At 39.7% G+C, this 21,123-nt stretch overlaps 2 protein-coding genes across 9 annotated transcripts in view; both read right to left on the bottom strand.

Annotated features, from left to right (window-relative positions):
- The window catches only part of irs4b (insulin receptor substrate 4b), a 24,423-nt gene extending 13,072 nt beyond the window's left edge, over nt 1-11,351 (bottom strand). The window contains exons 1-2 of the mRNA XM_079461820.1: nt 7,646-11,351; nt 6,530-7,558 (exon numbers count right to left, since the gene is read on the bottom strand). Coding sequence (XP_079317946.1) covers nt 6,530-7,558; nt 7,646-10,013 — 3,397 coding nt within the window. The 5' untranslated portion in view covers nt 10,014-11,351. The remainder of the gene's footprint in view (nt 1-6,529; nt 7,559-7,645) is intronic.
- gc2 (guanylyl cyclase 2) lies at nt 11,174-20,768 on the bottom strand. 8 transcript variants are annotated; one of them, XM_079461753.1, is made up of 21 exons: nt 20,521-20,763; nt 19,856-19,907; nt 19,052-19,633; nt 17,813-18,117; nt 17,342-17,696; nt 17,157-17,241; nt 16,950-17,046; nt 16,744-16,869; nt 16,434-16,514; nt 16,156-16,332; nt 15,799-15,955; nt 15,566-15,715; nt 15,313-15,461; nt 14,981-15,144; nt 14,164-14,356; nt 13,438-13,612; nt 13,251-13,349; nt 13,035-13,129; nt 12,849-12,934; nt 12,680-12,768; nt 11,182-11,809 (listed from the first exon to the last, which is right to left on the bottom strand). In XM_079461753.1, exons 2-20 carry the CDS (start codon nt 19,887-19,889, stop codon nt 12,681-12,683), a joined length of 3,198 nt encoding a protein of 1,065 aa, XP_079317879.1. In that variant the 5' UTR covers nt 19,890-19,907; nt 20,521-20,763; the 3' UTR covers nt 11,182-11,809; nt 12,680. The 8 variants fall into 8 exon arrangements, with proteins under 8 accessions (XP_079317880.1, XP_079317876.1, XP_079317878.1 ...); XM_079461755.1 differs by having other exon boundaries at nt 19,052-19,424; nt 20,552-20,749; XM_079461751.1 differs by having other exon boundaries at nt 20,552-20,747.
- Nucleotides 20,769-21,123: the final 355 nt, after the last annotated feature.

Here is a 21,123-nt window from a genome sequence, read left to right on the forward strand (position 1 = left end):
TGGACTAAAACCTTCCACTGTGGATGCTGTACTTTTTCTACACGATGTTCTTTAAGAATGTTTTTGTGGCTATACCCGTGTTCGGAGGCTGTCTCGCTTTTTGTTTGGGATTAGACTTTTTCATTAGTAATTGTTACCTAAGTGTAAGGCAAAATAATCTGCACGTTGTTATTAGTTTTCATTAGTTTTCAGCACGTTGTTTGCCGTTGCAAGCAGCAGAGCACCTAACTGTTGTGGTGATAAACGTTTAAACTAACATTGTGATATGCTAAAAGAGTCTAGTTAGTGGTTTCTTTTGTCTAGTGCTTCCAGTAGTGGATTCTAAGTTTATGTTCCTGTTTACTCGTCATGTTATACCTCTGTCCTCAATGTTTTACCCCCTTGTGGGTTTTTGTTTTGCCTTATTAAAGTCGTGTGTTAACCCCAAACCCGCTGTCTGCGTCCGTCCTCGTGTGCAAATCGTGAAACTTGGTCAATAATAAATGTAAACGGAGTTGAAAAATATTGCATGTCTGTCAAATATATGGCATTGTAATGCAAACAAAGGCAAATAGATCTTCCTCATCAATTCAAATAACAAAATTACAAGAAAAAGAGCTGGACAACTCAATACAACATAAACACAAAGTTAAGCATAAAAAATGAACAAGACTAAAAAAACTGTAAATAAAAAGACTGCTTCTAAGTCAAACTTCAACTACTTCTACAACATATATTTTTTCACTTGCATATTTTTTTATTTGAAGAAATGTTCACTTCACTGAAATACCTGAGCTATGTCATTGTCAACAGCATAATCCTTTTTTGGTCTAGTACAAAAATTGTTATCGTGACCTGTCTTCACTTACTGAAATAATGGTACCATGACAACCCTAAGAAAACAGGAAAGACAGACAAATAAGAGGAGAAATACATAGTAAAAGAGAAAAGAATGTCAGGGTGACCTAAATGCGCTGGCAAGATCTTAAATATTGTAAGATATCAACTACATCTAAAATTCATACAATGTCCACCGATCATTTAAAACAAAGTACACTACACTACATACAGGCCACAAGGTTTGATTTGATGTAATAAATGTTACAGGTGCTGACAGGCACGGAGACACACAGTGAACAAAGACACAGACAGACTAAGATTCACTTTTGACATGATCTGCTGATCAACTTCTGCAAGACAACAAGAAGTTTAAACATTAACAGCTTTTCAAAGGGGAAAATAAATGTTTAAATTAGGGATGCTCCAATACCATTTTTAAAGACAGTACGAGAACCAGTATTTTTCTCTAGTACTCGCCGATTCCAATACAGATGCATACACCAGTATTTTTTTGTTAAGATAACTCTGACTCAAAACACATTACGAAAAAAGACAATTTGATGTGCTTCTCACAAACTTTCAAAGCACAAGTTTCAGTCACTTCTGTCAGGTGTCATGTGAGCTATCGGTATTGCTGTTTGGTATCAGTGTTCACTCTAAAAAAACGTTGAGTTACTTTTGTAACCCAATAGTCCTTTTGTTGGGTTATTTCTGACGTTCATGGAGTCATTTCTGTAACAACCCAGCCAGTTGGTTTAAAATTTAGCTGGGTGAGCGGTTATTATTTCAATAGTCGACCGGCACCCCTGCTGACAGAAGAGAGGTAAGTTAATATTAATAATACTTATTAAATATTAGGGCTGTGTATTGGCAAGGGCCTCACGATACGATACATATCACGATAGATGGGTCCCGATACAATATATCACAATACATTCAATACGATACAAACGTTCGATATATTGCAATAATTTGTTTTAAATAAATACAAATTAAGAGTGAGCTAAAAATACATGTTGGTGTGTACAATCTATGGTATTCTGGTATGTTCATCTAATTATAGTGATAACTCTGCAGACACAAAAGATTCCATTCAATTTTATTAACAAAGCTATTTATAAGAGGTATTTGTCATCTTGCTTACACAGTGTTACTGAACAGCGAACATATAATGTTTAAAGTGCATATTTAGTCATTAAACATTTAAATGCAAATGCCACAAAAAACGTATTTTTTTCAGTATGTTGTTAATAAAAAACAAAGTACATTAAAATCTATTCATAAAACTGAAATTGTCAGTATGACTCTCTTTTATATCCCACTCCACCAGTGCAGTTTTCAGTAACTCCGCAATGTTTATGCCAGTATGGCTCGTCTCATGCATTGCGCGTGTCTGTGGTTGTGATGTAATCCTAACATACGATGCATTGCAAGTCAGGGTCACTCGTTCTACCGAGCTGCGGGATTTTTTTACCTCTTCGTAAATCCCGGGTACTTCTACGTCCGTTATGTGCCTGCGAATCGGAATCACATAACACAGCTAGTGTTCACCATATGCCCGAAGCCGGGGTTTTCAACCACACTGTCGCAAATCCTTACAAATAAAATACACCACCGACTCTGTTATTTTCTTTGCACGAGCTAAGATATATACGGAAGCTTGTTGGTGATATTATATGAATGAATCTACTTTACGCCATTTGCTTTCTCGCACCCGTTTCCTTTTGAGACATTGTCCGTATGACAGCGAATCACAGCGACATCAACGGGAACGGAAAAAATGGTTATGCGATGAAACGTCATTTTGAATCCATTCAAAACATGACTTATTTAAGGTATCGATACTATAGGTTGGACTATCGATACACTATCGTAAAAAAAAATTATCGCAATAGTTAGCTGTTAGCGATAATTTTGCACAGCCCTATTAAATATGCGCATGTGTAAATATACATACACACGTTTCTATGCCGTGTTTTTTACCAACCAACACTTGCTTTTTATAACCAAACTATTTTAAACGTAGATAAAAAAATAGTTTGGGACGCCCCCTCGCTTTGTTTTTCTTTGTCTGAAACTTTTAGGTATGTCATAAACTTTTGTGGAAATCATATTAGATATTTGTCGGCATCAGGGCTCCCAACCGCTGCAGCGCACCTCAGTCAAAAGCACCTGAATTCAAATGACGTGTGTGTTAATTTTATTTCGTTACATTTATTACTTCATAATATTTTTTAAGCACATAGCAGCAAATAATTTATTTGTGCATGAGAGCGAATGTTGCATGCATTCAAATGCAAATTATGTTTATCTGCTTACTTTTCAGATGGTTGACGCAACATATTTTCTGACACGCGCTCTCTGTCCGCTGGAAGGAGTGTGCTAACCTGTGTATGTGCGCGTACGTGTCTCCACACGGAGAGCAGAGGAGAATTGTAAACGCGCGACCATGTAGAAACAGAAATGACATGCCACCATGTAAATAAGCTAAATACCATAATGTTATTTAGTTTGTTTAATAAAAGAACAAGGTGTAGACATGTTCCATAGGAAAGGCAACATTAAATGACTTCTCTTGTGATCTGGCTCTATATAGAAAACAAAATTAACTTGACCTTCAAGGGGGCTGGGGTGCCATTGGAGGGGCGGGGCTCCCACTTAAGGAATGGTAGGAGAAACACTGTTAACCGGATAAACATTTGCTATGAAATGAACTGTGTATCGTCAATGGTCTCACTATTTTAAATATCAATGCACAAGTCAGTCTGTCTCGCTCACACTTTAACACTCAAGATTTTATTTGTCATATACACTTTGTAAACAAGCAGTGAAATGTTCATCTGGTACTCTGATATAAGTGTGCAACATAGCGGGAAAAAATAGAAAATATATATACAAAGGAAAATAACAATAACAATGTATTTACATACTAAGAAGTTTAAAGATTGTTCTCTTATGATAAATGGGGGTTTAAATAAAAGATCAGTGTTGAGGTAGACAGCAGATGGCAATGGAATCAGAAATGTGCAAATATGTTTCTATTTTAAAAGTACAATGGTAAAGTGCAATGATCTGAGGAATGACATTACACTGTCCTTCAAGTGCGGGATGTGTCCATCCATATAAAGGAGTCTAGTGGCCTGGGGGAAAAGCTCTTCTTGAGCCTCTCTGTTTTGGCCAACAGACTGTCGTCTACAAGACTACAGTAGACAGAAAAGAGAATTTGCAGGGTGACTATACAGTTTAATTATAAATTATTATTTTGTAATAATAATAATACGGTGTGTGCGTGCATATTTACCAAAGAGAATATCTGTTTATAGGTTAGAACAAACATCATTCAGTATCAGGAGGAGCAAGGAAAGACCATCCTGTTCTGCAGCTTGGGTATAAAACCAGTTCCTATTAAGTCTTAGTTATTGTGGGAACCATGATGCTTGAGGAAGACTTTCTTTTACAAGCAGTTGATAAGTGTTGTTTATTTACATTTTGGAGTACGCCAAGCCTGGTGGTGCTGATATTTACATTTACATTTAGTCATTTAGCAGACGCTTTTATCCAAAGCCACATTCAAAGAGTTCAGGGAGCAATAAGCGATATGTCATAAAAGAGCAATAGTACAATAGGTGCTAATACTATTTGGTAGCTTTTGTTTAGGTTGGTCATAATTGTACAAGCTAGACTAGCCTCTGTTCTGTTTATTTATTTATTTGATTCTTGTAAATTGATATTAAATTTCAATATATTGGGTTAAAATAACCCAGCAATGGGTCGGTGCTATAGAAACCCAGCATTGGTTTATTTGTTGGGTTAAAATTGACCCAACTGTTTTGAGTGAGTATATGAGTGCGAGTACATGAGCTTGGTATCGGCCAATTTTAACTATGTCACTGATAAGTTAACTGCTATATGAATATTTCAACATTTTTGTTTGTTTGAAAAGCCCGACATAGCAACATTGACTCGGCCAGTAGACATTAGGACAACCAATGGCTCAAAATACCCCCTTCCAACAGCCTACCTCTATAGCCTCAACATGTTATAAAGCCTTCAGCCAATTAATGTAACAGCTAAACCCAGCAGACTATATCTGTAGCTAGTTGGCTAGTTCCTGTATGCCATCACCTGAGTCATGCATCCACAACAGCGCTGTCTACCAGGGGAAAGGAAGGGGATGGAAAAAAAAAGAAAATAGAAATATGCTAGAAAAAGTAATCACATGTTTAAAGCCAACCTCTTTCACAGACACACACACACACCTCCATCTCTGCTTCAACTATGATAAACAAATTAGTCATCCGGGGCTTGCTGAGAACACTGACTCACTCACGCTTCATTCTCTCACTCCCCCTGCAGCAACACACACAGTCAGCCAAGTAAATAACAGCCCCCAACACTAAGTGGACATAAAGAGAATAAACGTTCAAGAAAGGTGTGACCAATAGAATGAATATATGTTTTCTAAATGCCACGAAGTACAAATGTAATAATTTATATTAGGGCTGTCAAACGCTTACTCGTGATTAATCACTCCCAGAATAAAAGTTTGTGTTTAGATAATATGTCTGTGTACTGTGCATATAAATTTTGGTTATATAAAAACATATACATACATGCACATATTTAATTCTATTATTGTTTAATAAAGATAATTAACAGACCTAATTTATAAGTATTTGAATAACTACTAAATAAAATACTGAAAAAACTTGACATATCTTCAGCCAAAAACACAAATTTCTTAGAGACTAAGACAACATATTGAGTTATAGTGACCTATAAGTGTTGTCTGACATTATTCTTCTAAAATTATTATTTTTATCAGGCTTCAATGTTGAAATTAAACGTTATTTCCCTTAAATGGCAAAGAGAAACTTAATCATTGCCAATAAAGGGATAGTCCACCCAAAAATGAAACTAATGTCATGAATTACTCGTCCTCAAGTTGTTCCAAACCTCTATAAATTTCTTTGTTCTGTCAAACACGAACTGTTCTGGGGCACCTTTGACTACCTTTTTTTGACTTCCCCAGAAATCTCAGTAGCTAACATTCTTCTAAATTTCATTTTTTGTGTTCAACAGAACAAAGAAATATATACAGATTACAGTAATTCATGACAGCATTTCAATTTTTTGGTGGAGTATCCCTTAAAGTTAAATCAGTAAACATATGAGCTTGAAAGAAATTGTGTTTTGGAAGAAAATTTCAAACTGCCCTTTGAGGCTTTTGCATCTGATGTATGAAGAGTTTGTTCCCAAAATGAGATAACTATCAAACTGCAGTTGGTTTGTTTTGATTTGAGCCATATTAATAAAAAAATACAGCTAACTAACACAATAAAAACATGGTAACATAATAATTTAGATTTTCTTTATGGAGTTTTGGAACCAAACTCTTCTTATGTAAATATATTGTGTACTGTATAAGTATCTTAAATTATAAAACTTTGGGACTGAAACATACTGACAAAAATGACAAGCTGACAACTTTACACAGATATTCTGCAGTAAAGAAGTATGTCTTACAAATTGAGACTGAAACGTTTGCATCAACATTGAGTCAAATCTAAGTAACATTACAAAAACTGAAAAAGTTTTCCAACGCTTGTTTTCTTGACCACTTTCATCTCAAAACCACAATCTAAAACAATAACTTAATTCAAATTTAGCATGTACATAATTCATAAGGTCTAAATATAAAGCTGTTTACCTTTAGATGCAGCTGTAATTAAATCTATGCTGACGTAGGCACCATTCTCTGGGGGAGAAAGACTGGGTGATGGTGAACGAGCATTTCCGGGCCGGAAGTTATCTCTCAGGTCCAGGGCGATGTAGTTTAGGCCGTTCTGGTGTTCTGCAGGTAGAGTCCTTCCAGACCTCACAGAGGAGGAATCGGGTCTATCTGAGGAGGTTCCCATTGTCACCTCACTGCCAGATGTCACACTGTCAGTCCAAACACTGTCAAAAGAGGCAGAGTTCAGACACTTACTGCGCCCCACCTGCTGCGTGTTGCTAGGCACTATGCTTTTGACATCCAGGGCACTTCCACCTGATGCCCCTGGAGATGTGACAAAAGTCTCTGAGCTGTGCCTCCGCCTGCCCTGAGGATCAGCGCAGACCACCTTGGGCTCGGTCGGGGGGCTGTAAGGAAAAAACTGTTGCTCCAGGACACACAGGTGCTGGAGCATGGCTGTAGGGCTCTTACATTCCTCATCATCTCCAAAAGACATTTCTGCGTATTCGTCAGGTTGACCCACACTAATCCCACTGCAGTGGGAGGATGAGGAAGGCCGGATGTATGTAGGAGGATTCCAGGGGGCTACTAGAGAAGGCCTTGGGGAATGACTTTTCGGTGGGAGACCATCCACATCTAAAGACATGTAGTCCTGCGGTAGAGGGGATCTACGTTGCTCCCTGCTGAGGGTTGAGGGGGAGCCCTCAGCAGACAGTGAGCCTGTGGGATATGTCGGACGATCCCCGAACTCTATATTGATGTACTCTCCTGGGCTAGAAGGCTGCACTGCTACTTCACCTGTTTGCGGGGCGCTTTGCAAACTCCGCCTTCCCAATGCTAGACGGTTCGGCCGGATTGCACGTCGATCCGTGCAGCCATTATATTGTGAAGATTCCAAAGGTACGCACCTGATACTGCGATCTGGGGTGGGTGGGATGTAACTTGGCTTTGCTGGGGAACTCATGGGGACGTACTCGTCATGCTCAAACTGGTCTCTGGATGAAGCTTTGAATGAGAGGGAGAGAGAAATATGAAACTTCACAGAATTGGTCAAGGCATAGTTATTGTCACGAAAAAACTTTTAAACATTACCTGTAGATGTGCTCTGAGACATATCCATGTATTCTGTGTTCGCAGGGCGGTTTGAGGATCTCCGCCTATCTCCACGTCTGTCGGGGCTGAGCGGGGCAGGGGAATCAGTAACCCCACTTCTACCTGGGAGCATCATCATGTAGCCTTGTGATTCCACGTGCTGGGGGACTGGCAAAGCAGCACTTTGGACACGCGGAGAAGCAGAAAGGAGAATATTTGGTTGCATGGGCATGTAGTCTGCATTGTTGGAAGCAGACTTCACACCTGCCATCATGGGCATGTACCCATCATCCTTGGGGGCATCTGCGAGCCGTAAGCTAGGGGGCCGATCTTGGCTGTGTTCAGAACTGGAGCTGTAATCAGAGCAAAGGGAGGAGGAGGTAGAGACGGTCTGGGCGCTGGCACCCCAAGAGCTACTCACAGCCTCGTCCAGCGAGAAAGTGGTCTGGGTCATCTTTTGATACACAGCCACTCCAGCAGCACTAGCACCCCCAACCTGCCTGGAGAAGGAGGGCGTCCGTCTTCTTAACGACCCTGGGCGTGAATCTTCGTCAGTACTCTCTTCACGGGGCTCACTTGTGCTAGTTCCAGACACATCACGATTCCATCCCATAGCCATGTAGTCGCTGAGGCAGTGCTCCTCACGGATTGGTGGCGTGTTTCCCAGCGAGTCTGGGGTGTTACTACGTACTCTAAAGTAGCGAAAATCTCCAGGGCTGGAGCCGTACTCATCAGAAGAGTTGAAACCTCCGTCGCTAGGGGATCCACAAATGGATGCACTGGAGGGGCGTGTGATTGTGTCAGACACGGAGCCATGCCCGCTGCTACTAGACATGCTGACCGGGCTTGTGGTTGAGGGGAAGTGTGACACTGGCAGCGAGGCAGAGCGGGCATGATAATTGGTGCCTGGCGGGGCACGAACATAGCGCCCTCCTGCCCCACTGCTACTTTCCTGGCGGCTCAGGTTAGCGCGGGCCGTGTTGAGATGAATGAGGCTACCCGTCACAGAGCGAAAGGGGCGGTTCATGGTGCTCTCTCCCTCACTGGAGGTCCGAAATCTGTACCCGCTCGCTCCACTGCTCTTTCTACTAGGTGGAGTTCCCACCACAGACTCGGTTCGAGACCGCCGCTGGAGCCCCGTCTGACTGGGCGGGAGGTTGCCCAGGTGCCGCCGCGTGGTGATGAAGCCCATCGGGTTGGAGCCGGACGACTGACTTTTGCTCCTAGGTCTGAACTCAGCAAAAGCCTTCAGTGCCTTCATGGTCTCAAGAATGGTTTCATGCATGTTTTGAGCCACCACCGAATCATCCACCTGCATCCAAACCTCTCCAGGTCCTATCGAAGAGGAGCGTCCGACCTCTATAAAAAAGAAGCTCTCAGAATGGCCACAGCGCCTGATGTTCATGAGTTGTAAGTTCACACAAGGTGTTTCAGAGTTCAGTTTCATTAGGTGGAGGCTCTTAGCAGACAAACAGAGTCTATACACACCAGTTAGATTTTTAGTCTGGCCCAGGCCCTTTGGTTTGACGTTTACCTGCCACACTTCTTTGAAGTCAGTACCTGAAGTAACAGTGCCGTAGCCGTCATCAATCTCCTCTGCATCCAGGTGGCCTCTCTTCCCTCCACTCTTCCCTTCACTCATTAGCTCACTGAGCGCCTGGTACCACTCCTCCTGTTCCTGCTCATTTTCAGCAACAATTGCGAAGTACTCATCCTTAGTATACAGAGCAATAAGAAATTTGTTTTTAGAATCCGCTCTTTTATTGACAGTGAAGCATTGGTAAAGATATATCACTCTTTTCGGGGGAGAGGCAGTCACGCCAGTCGAGGCTGCAGAAGCGCTGGGGGCGGCGGCGGTGCGGAGAGTGTTTCGAAATTTTTTCTCGCTGTCGTAGTATTCAAGTCTGCTCGGCCCCAGATGACTCGACGTCCGCAAGACGAAAAACCTCTTGTGGCCATGTTTCTGCTTTCTCATGTAACCACACTTTCGAATGTCGTCCGACACGGAGTAACTGGCGTTTACAGATAAAGCGGGGGATGATGAGGTAGCGTGTGTTTTGCTCGCAGTAGGGGCTGAGTCCTCGTGTGCCCGGTTAAGAGAGGACGCGTATCTATTCCTCGCCGGCGATTCCAGGTGGTTTTCGTGAACGGCGTGTTGCCGGTAGGGACACTGCTGCCGTTGGTGCGTTTCACTCGTCTGATCGTAGGAGTGCTGTATTGAGTCCAGTACGGACGGGGGATCCCCGACAGAGGTGTCGCCGTTCGCCGTCGCAGCCGCTTCTGCAGGTTTAGTCCCGACAGCCCGCTGTTGCGTTTCCAGCATCAACATAGTGGCTTTGCCTTCTTGGTAATTCGCGAAATTTTCCATCAGTTAAGAGAGATTTAAGGTCACTTTACGTTCGGCTTACAGACAGAGACCCCATCGTTTTTTGGGGGGGGAACCGTGTCTCGGGCGGCAGAGCGCGATTAACCACACGAAAAGCAGGTAATCCGGCCAATGCTCCTCGAGCTCAACGCCAGCAACTGCAACATGACCACAGTTACCCGATCTATTATCGGTAGATCCTCATAGCGGGCTACCAATCTGCTCTTCGCACCCTGTGTACACTACGGACCAGTCCACACAGCACAAACAACACATGACTCGTGCGTCATTCGCCTGAAGCTGGGAGTGTGCGAGGCGAGGCACCCGATTGGGCGAAACGTGTGATTGAAAGTTCCCTCTCTGAAACTGAACCAACCATGGCTGTGCGTTTTGGGTCTACGTCGGTGTTACTGGCCAACTATAGTTGTACTTGGAGTTTCACTGTACTAGCATATTGTCGTTTGTTGATTGACAGACTTTTGTCCAATGATATGATAATAAGTGGGTTGCGTCATGGACTGTAGCGCGTTCATTGGATGAAGCTTTTGACCGAAGGGTCATCCATCCCATCACAAGCTTTATCAGGGTTGTTGTTTACCCTGTTTGTGATAGCTATTGATTACTATTTTAGTTGCTCATGGCAAGTACGGTTAAATATTTAGTTATAATCAATCGACAAATAAATCATTTTCATGTATTAATATTTTAGAGCTAAAATAGTCCGGGCATCAGTGAAAGTGACTAACAATATAGCAGTAGTGCATTTAATGCAAGTAGTGCAGTGAGAATATTTTGTTTGTATTGCGCCCTGTGTAAATGTCTTGCATGTCAAAATCTTGGTGTAGAACACAAATACTAGATAATTAGACAATTGCCAATTTGAGGTTTGCTGAGTATCAACAAGTTTCTTGATTGACTGATGGTCTCTATAGAAAACATTAGATATAAGTGCAATTGAACAGATTAAACGCCTTTGTATAAATTGCTAGCTTTGACTTGATGAACATGTTTTGAGAGAACGTAATCTGGCTAGGGGTGACCTCGCGCCTCTGAAATCTTATGTGCAGTCAGTACTGGATAATCCACATGGAGAATAATAATGTAGGTCGCCATCTGTTGCATTTACTGATACGATAACAAGAGGGCGCTGTTCAGCAGTATATCAAAATATGACATTTCGGGGACCGCAGTCCACAGTTTTTATTAATACAAACACAATACATTGTTTTCTAAAATGTGTTTGTATTTGTTTACATTGCAAAAATAGCGTGATACTAGGCCTATTACATCAAATAAACGATCTACATGATACGATCAAATATCATGTGTACGATCATGTTCCTCTCCAGTGTATTTGTATTCTTTTGCTTCTACATCACTATTACAATAAAATACGAATTTATGGAGCTACACGGCTCTGATGAGCTGCTGTTTTAGAAGATCAGGTAAGTCTTATGAGAAACTGAATTGCAATGTATTGTATAATATTGTTTGATACATAGGAAAGTCAAAAATTCGGTCAAACAAAAGAAGAGAAGCCCACGTGAAGTGCCTTTTAAATGGAAAAAAGCTATATGAGGAGCAAAAATAAAGCCGGGGGGCTATCATCAGTTCCTTCAGTTATCCATATTCAGTTATTCTGCGTGAAGGTGTGGGGTCAGAAGGGCCTTAAAGGTCATCAGTGATGGTGGATCATGACATTGCCCTCATCGGCTTGGGTGAGCTGAGCCACCTGACGCACAGTAGAGATTTTCTTTACAGCCTTCTGAAGCAATGCCTTAAAATCTTTGGCTTCAGGTCTGTAAGACACAGAAAACAGAGATGGAACACCAACCTTAATACATCTATCTTAATATCATCACTAAATTAAATTATTTTACTATCAAAATCTTGGCTTTCGGAAGCAAGAGAAAGGGTTTGAAAATGCGTGTTTTATGCATCAACTTTTACACATTTATTAGATAAAATACATTTACGTTATTTCACTTAGGACCGCAACAGACTAAGACTTGAGTATATATATATATATATATATATATTTATATATATATATATATATACATACTGTATATACACGTAACAATATAAAGGTAGTGTGATTTTAGTGTGTTTACACACGATACATTAAACAATGAGAAAAAAGAAGACAATCAGAGTAAGACACAAAAATAAACATAACAGACACATAGCCTGCTATTCATATCTGGGGAGTGCCATCCAGTCTGAAAGGAGAGAGCTTTTATAATGACTATATCTTTGGCGAGTCACAAATCTTCAAGACCGAAAATATCTGTAGGCGTTCAAAATAACCAAGGATCATGACATCCCCAGATCTGCATTACACACTTTATTTCATTTTGGATTTTGTTTATTACATTAAAAGTCTAGCACATGAATATGACATTTTATGTACAGCAAGTAACCAAAAATACCCACAAACACTTCGATAAGTTCTAGAAGTACCACACAGCTGGAAAATATGTAATTATTTAAGAAACATTACTTGAAAGCAGAAGAACTGAGTCTTGTTAATTGTTGGAGAATGGAACAAAAATGGAAAAAATTGCTCCTTTTATAACTCCCCACTGTCCTGTCCCCCCACCATCTCTCCCAACTGACCCACTGTGCTACATTGAGTAATGTTATACATTCTCCATGCATAACATTACCTCAGTTTTTCTTCTTTGCAAGCTGTGCCTGTGCTTTCCGCTTCTTGTGTGCGGCTATCTCCTCCATCTGCAAACCATGAGCCATTTGCCTGAAAAATACATTAGAAAAGATAAAGAGAAGACGACGCACACGCTGAAGGACAAAGGCCATGCCAAGGCCTCCCCTTACCCTGACTTTAGTAGAGGAGGTACGGGCAGGGGTTTGGTAAAACCTTCCCTCCCGATGAGCCAGTAGGTTTCTTCAATACCTTTTCCCTGTGGAGAAGAGAGGATAAAATAAACCTATTATTATCTATTAAAATACAAAAATATTTTTATTTGTAAAACTAAATTTGCATAGTTTGGAAATATTTACCTTGAGTTCAGTCCTAGCTCTCAACTCTACTTTGTATCCCAATTTCAAATCCAACAGGATCTTCACAATATCAGAATGGACATGAATTCTGTATGCTGAAGAAAAACATACAGTATACTGTAAGACCTTTCTTTAATGTTATAAGAACAAAATTTGCCAACAATACAGCTTATTACAGGCACTTCAGGCTTAAAGGTGCAATTTAATGAGACTTACGCATTCCTGTGGATTCCATTCTTGAAGCAGTGTTGACTGTGTCTCCAAACAGACAGTACCGCGGCATAGTCAAACCCACCACACCAGCCACACACGGACCTAATGAAAACCCAATCATATTGAAAACTTGTAAACGAACTATTTATAACTTCTTCCTGTATTACCTAACTGTTTGACTCAGTCTCACCTGTATGAAGCCCTATTCGGATGCGGACAGGTACATCAGGCATATGTCTCATTTTAAAGGTGCCTACTGCACTCAGAATGTCCAGGGCCATATTTGCGATCTCAGCTGCATGACGGTTTCCATTGGGCACGGGCACACCTGACGACACCATGTAAGCATCACCTATTGTCTCCACCTGCAGGCGATGACACAAAAAGGTCTGTCCTATTTCATGTATTTTACATCATTTTGTAGTTTATTTAAATAGTAAAATGTGGTGTTCTTTTTAAATGGATAGTTCACCCCAAAATAATGTTATCATTGTTCTTCTGCAGAACACATAAGAAGATATTTTGAAGAATGTTGGTAACCAAACAACAGTGGCACCCATTGACCACCATTGTATGGGCAAAGGACTTATATTTCTCAAAATAAATTATTTTGTGTTCAGCAAAGGAAAGAGTCATATACAGGTTTTAAATGGCATATGGGGAAAATGTACACACCAGATAAAGTGTATGTACACAGTATGAAGTAGATGATTTAAAATAGACGACAGGGAATATAGAACAAACAGAACATTTTGGCAATATTTAGGACAATAAATGTACATAGTCAACACAAACTAAAGGACATTTATTGAAAACCAAACATTTTTGCACAAACAAATACTTTGTAGTGAATTAATTCAGTAAATACACAATAAAGGTACTTGATAGGTTTTCATATTCTGTTTTAGTTTGTTACCTTATAGACATCATGATTGCCAATTATAGCATCAAAAATTGTGTAAAGGTCATTGAGGAGGTCGACCACCTCAATAGGCTCGCTATTGGCTGAGATTGTGGTAAAGCCAACAATATCACTGAAGTAGAGACTGACACTGTCAAAATATTCTGGTTCAACTGTCGTGCCAAGCTTCAGAGCCTCTGCCACCGACCTTCAAAAGTTCAGACAAGAGTTTAGAGAAATAAAAGTTCAAAAGCTGTCATTATTTCTGTCACCCATGTTGTCTCAAACTATGCTGTTATTTCTTTAACAAAAATAATTATTTGCAATGGCCATTAGAGCAGTATAGAAAGAACAGATGGGACACAAAAGACAGTAATTGAATTGAAAACGTGTAAAGATATTTCTCTTACGGAGAAACAATTATAATAACAGCATTTGGGTTTGGAATAATTAATAAATGATGACAGCATGTACATTTGGGGTGAAAGTGATAATTCACCCCAAAATGAAAATTCTCTCATTGTTAACTCACCCTTTTGTCATTTCAAACCTTTATAAGTTTCTTTCTTCCGCAGAACACAAACGAAGATATTTTGAAGAATTTGTTCCAAACAGCACTGGCTGCCAATCACTTTTATTGTATGGACACAAAACCAATAAAAGTGTTTGCAAAGGCCAGCTGACCACATTCTTCAAACTATCTTCGTTTGTGTTCTGCGAAAGAAAGAAAGTCATACAGGTTTGAAATGACAAGAATTTTTTTTAAATTTTGGGAAAACTATCACTTTAAAAAATGTAATTTAAACATTTACAATATGTGTCTGTGTCTTACGGGGGCAACATTTGTGTGAGGAGTTTCTCAGTCTTTTGTTTTTCTATTTCCAACTCCTCTGTCCTTTCTCTGATCAGCTCTTCCAGGTTAGAGGAGTACTGCTCCAACATTCGCAACATGGAGTCAATGATGTTGGTCTTCTTCCCTTTATTGACATTCTTAAACTACAGAGATGCAGAGAAAGACATAAATGTAATATTTTGAACCGATTTCCTAGTGTTAGAACTAGCAGTACTAGATTATATTTTTTATAAATATCATTTACTTTGCAGTTATCATATTTGTTGTATGTTTCTTTAATTTAATGGTTTGCCAGTATTGCTATTTGTAACCTGGTCAAAAATGTCATCAAATTTGGGTCTTTTCTCCGGCTGCTCGTTCCAGCACTGCTTCATGAGCTGAATGCACTCTAGTGGAGCATGATCCGCAGACACAACGGGCCGGCACAACGGAGGAGGCTTCCGGACCTTCTGGACAATTTCTAGTATCAAATAAAGTGGGAAGTTATAGAAACATGAATTGTTAGAAAGACAGGTCTACAAAACAATCTATTGCATGTCATTTGACTTTTGATCTTCAACAGACCATCAACAGGATGGTCCAGCATGCAGAATGGAGGTCCTCGCATTACCACCTCCTGCATGATGATAGAAAAACTGTACACATCACCAAGGAGACTGCCAAACAAATCAGGTTGAGAGCCTCTCAATATCTCAGGGGCAGTCCATAGAAGGTCTGCAGGTTACAATATACATTAGCATTCTATGAGTGCGGTGGCATAGCAATAATGAGATAAACACTCTTACTATAAGCCTTACCCTCAGCTGGAGGTTCAACATAAGGAAATTTCTGAGCTTCCAACACCTCATTATAGCCGTAGTCTGTTACTTTCAGCACAAAACGGCCATCAACCACACAGTTCCTGGATTTGAGTCTTCCGTGACATACGTTCCTGTGGTGAAGGTATTTCATACCCTGCATTGGAGTCACAAACACACACATACTGTCGGCCTACAAGTGATCTTCAAGTAACTGCAAATGTATTTATGGAGCTGTAAAAATAATTGTACACAGCTAAGTACATTTTTTGTTCAACATTCATTTTTGTGACAAATGAATTGTAGTGTCCTCATGTGCTTGCTTTCGTAAAGCCATAAAATTGCCCGTAAGAGCACCTTGATGAGGTCCATAATAAGAGAGGACTTGAACATCCAGTCTAGTTTGACGTCTTCGTTTAGCAACAGATCTTCCAAGCTGCCCCGAGAGCAGAACTCTGTTACTATGGCAAAGACCCCGCAGTCATGGAAGAAGCCGAGGAAGGGGTTAACGTTCTCGTGCCTCATATCATTCATCTGGGGTATGACAGTCAAATATCATATTTATGAAAAATATTTTGAAAGAAAACATAGAACTCTGTATAGTTTTACTACAGAGAATAAAGCGAAAAACCAACCAGCTCAAATACATCAATGGCATTAGGGGTGATACTCTGGAAGTTTCCGTATGGAAGTCTTTTCAGCCATGCCCAATCACCCTGTCAAGTGAGCAAAACAATTATATTTTAAATGTATATTTACTTAATTTCACACTTATTTCAAAAATATTTACTACATAATTAAAAATAATATTTCTTAATATTTCATGTTCATATATGTCATAAAGTATTATCCCTCTGACCATAAAAATGAATTTGCCTGTTCTATGAAATGTCCCATTTTACATTAAATCATTAAGGTACTATTTTGAACAGCATCTTTGTTTACCTCATAAATAGCAATATTTGAATTCTCATAGGTGGCCGGCAATTGCTCAGAGAGTGGAGACTTGAGGCTTCGCTCTGAAATTTCGCTCATTCTAATCTCACTGCCCTTGTCATCCAAGCTCAGCTTCTGTTTCTCGGGGAAAAAAAGTACTGTTCGAGTTTATGAATTACTGTTTGGTTGTCTGTGCATGCGCTTTTATTACTGACCTTATTGCTCAGAGATGGGTTGATGAAGGTGACATCATTTAAAGTCAGCAAGATCTTATTAGGACCTCGCATCATTTGAATCAGAGAAATTCTACGCCTATAGGACATTTAGAAAATATACATCTTTTGAATTCGCTGTTATCCAGGCACACTGACTATTTCAAACTCTGCATCAAATTTAGAAAGCAATGTGTTGTTGATGAATACCTAATAAAGTAAGAACAGCCAATCAAGAAGAAGATAAGCAGAAAACAACAGAGGAAAACTACAACCGTGTAGAACAGATTCACACCTGTAACATGGAGAGTGAGTAAAAAAAACTAAAAACAAACTGTATAAAATTACATTATGTTACAGGAACCCCGCAATATTTTTGGCCTAACCGCACTCACCTCCACTACAAATAACACCCTGCGTAAACCAGCAGCTGGAATCGGTTTTGGGCGGTCCACCTTCAGGGAAATGAATCGGCCGTCCCAGAAAGCGCACCATATCTGTTTGCATCTCTATACGATATGTAGGCTGCAGCTCCCAAGAAATGCCGTCAGTGTCCAGCACCACATAGTCCATCATGCCAAACCCAGATGAATTCGCTTGTAGGGTATTGCTAAAGCCTTTCGACATTATGTCACGGGCATTCTGGGCAATGTTTCCCCCAGACATCCATTCACCTGAAGCCCTGACACTTTGTACAGCATAAGCCATGACCATAATAGAGGAGTAAATGGTACCAAACAATGGGGACACCTGTTGGATGACAATAGTTTTATATAATTATTATAAGTGGTTGCTGAACAAAATATCTAAATATATAAACTGGTTGTCAGTAGTTTTTAATATCCTCACGACCACAGTCCATGTACCTCTTGTGGTTTAATGTGCCTGGGCAGTTCCCCTCGCTCCTGGGCCTTTTCAAAAGCGTGATAAAAAGATTCTTCCTTTGGAGACTCAATCGTGATGGAGAGCATGGCATCATAGGCTCGTAACAGTTTACTGTTGTGGCGCAGGGCTGGCTGAGCCACGTGATGGTAGGGCAGACTGTAAAATAGGGTATCATAAGGTACAAACACCAATGAACCCTCTGTCATCCGCATGTCATATGCTGTCTCCAATAGCAACTTTTGAGCTGTTCCCCCTATCAATACCGAGTGCATGCATAGAATGACCACTGCAAAACAAGCATTGAGAAACAGAGGACAGGCAGAAAACATTAAAACAACAGTGACAAACGAAAGATCACTTAGTCGTATATTTTAATATTTATAACTGAAAAGGCCATAATGGTAGACCATAAAACAAAAGTCTGTAAATAAAAGGTCCTATTTTTATAAAAATTTACAAAAAAAAAAATATTAATCACACATGAGGCAGTTTCCCAGATTAGAGATTATTTTACGACAGGACTAGGCCTTAAATTAGGATATTTAAATTCTTTAAAACATACTTTACAAAAAAACATTACTGATGTGCATCTTGAGACAAAAAAATCGCACTGATATATTTTAAGATATGCAAGTTGTTTTCGATCAAGACTTAAAATCCTTTAAAAAAAAGAAAAGTTTCTGTTAACTGGAAAAACAAATAAACCGTAAAAATGTTAAATTATACGATACAAGGATATATAAGAAATGGTTTTCCCCATTTTTGTTGTAAATGTGTTGTCACGTTATGTTATTTTATGGTTTTAACCTTTTTTTTAAATAAGCTGTAAAAAGAAGAAATCTTGGAATTTTCTGACAGCTGGGATGCAACTGTAAAATAACGGGTTTTCCCTGTAAAATTACACTTTCCCCCTGTTTTTCTTGTAAATGTGCGGTCTTTTTTATAATCTTACGTTTTTGACAATATTTTAAAATAATAAATAAAAATCCGTAAAAAGTTACATTTCAGTCTTTTTACATTTTTCATGGAAAATCTGTAAAAAAGAGCAGAAATATTCTGTAAAATTCCTTTTTTTACCGTGGTAGGCCTGTCCGGAAAACTGCCCCTTAATGTTTTATTAAACGAGTACCACGGACCCGAGCACCACACAAGGGTAACCAAAGTTTAAAATGACCATTGTAGATATACAATTGTAACTAAATTTTAGATTTAAAACTCACAGCGGAGATCTTTCACATTCTTGACCTTTGCCAGGGTCTCACGCACACTGGTGTGGTCATTACCAACAGATGCCACTATGCCAACAGGCATTCCATGTGCCCGCAGGGCATCAGCCAGCTTTATTCCTGTCTCTACCCAAACATCTTCAACTGATGAAATGACACCCACATGTGCCCAGCGAAAATGGCGCATGAAGCTCAGAAGCACAAGGGTGGGAAGTGGCATGGTGCGTGAAAAAGTGGGGTGACTCCGCGTGTCATCCAGCTCATATCCAATGCAAGACCACGAAAACACTGCCTTATTCCAACTCTTTCCTAGGAGAGAGGCAGCTTCACAGTAACCTGGGTTAACAGGTCCAATGAACCCAGACGCCTGTGTATAAAAACCAAGAAAACGGGTGAGAGACTGCGATGTCACACACTCCTCCTCCAGAATGACATAATCAAATGTGATGCCGTTTGAGAGGGAATGATCCTTATTAATGCGTTCCACAGCAAATCGTGCAGCCACATCAGGATGGGCTTTTTTAAAGAGGGGGTCACATGACCAAGGTCCCACCACCCCAACCTTTAAGGTGGCAGCTGTGGAAACAGGAAGCAGGAGGAGGCACAGAGAAGTTACAATGGACCACAATGGCCAGAAACACAAGTAGGTTTGCTTTGTTGCAGAATTAGAGAAGTAGGAGCTTTGGTTTTGGGTCTGGAGTCCTCTAGTGGCCCATGTTGGAACTAAGCTGTAAAAGGCACTGGGTGGCCGTAACATGATTGTGAAGTGAACAGCTCTGCCGCACAGTTGATGCTCACTTTGTGACATTGGAAATGAGCTGATGTCAGTCATTCCATTAGCCACAGGAAACTGAGAACAAAAGATCATATATTAACATGATGATTACAGCAGTGCTAATAAATTTACTTCAAAATATGTTACAAGAGTTATGTAGGAATCGCATGCATATACGTCATTTATAAATGTTTAATTTGTAAAATAATACCTAGATTTAAAGTGATAGTTCACCCAAAAACGAAAATTCTGTCATTAATTACTCAAGTTGAACACAGAGAAAGATATTTGGAAAAATGTTAGCAAGTGACAGTTCTGGGACATCATTGACTACCATAGTAGGAAAAGTTTGTCCACATAAGCGCTATAAGAAATAAACAAATAAAGAAATTGTTGTATAGACATATAGATCAATATATTTATACGCAATTTAACGGGGATTATTGTAATCTGTTATATCCAAAATACAGAAATGGAAGAGCGCCCTTGTTTCAAAGTAGATAAACAATGACATGACAGTGATATTATTTAAAACGACACTGCTTATAAAACTACGTAATTACTTATTGTTTTAAATATTTAATTATTGTTTGCAGCATTAAAAAACGTCAACATTGCTTAATTTATTTTACTAAAACTAAACACATAACTAGTGTTACTCAGTTACTCATAACTGGATATGGCTTACCAACTCCAGTCAGCAAAGGGATATGGCTTACCGACAGCAAAGGGATTTCCATGCATTGTTATCTTCAAGTGGAACCAATACTGTGGTGTTCTCATGAAACACTATATATGTAAAACAGTGTCCAATAACTAATATTTGTTGTTGCTAGAAAAAATATCGAAATAATCAGACAGTAAGACATACAGTAGATGCTTGTAGTGCTCTGTCCAGCATTACATTTATAATCCTCTCCAAGTCTCCTCTGCTGTGAATCGTACTGCTGACCTCAATAAATGACCCGAAGATTATATCAATCCAATTTTCACCCTGTAGCCTATACAATGGCCACTTTTCATGCTATGCATGCTCTTGTTCATGGAGATAATTTTGCCTAAACAAAGACCTTATAATTTGCAATTCATGTAATTATGCAAGTTCTTTCAAATTGGGCAAAAGAATGGATATAATTGAAGACTCAAGCTCAGGATGTGCTTTATGAAGTGCATGATGGGTTGTGTTAAGAAATGCATTGCCTCTGATATAATTACAGCCTATATATAACATATGTGTGAAAGAGAGATCTCTTTGAAATTGCTGATAGTTGCAAAACATGACAAGGGTCTC

This window comes from Barbatula barbatula, assembly GCF_947034865.1.
Source record: "Barbatula barbatula genome assembly, chromosome: 1".
Taxonomy (NCBI): domain Eukaryota; kingdom Metazoa; phylum Chordata; class Actinopteri; order Cypriniformes; family Nemacheilidae; genus Barbatula; species Barbatula barbatula.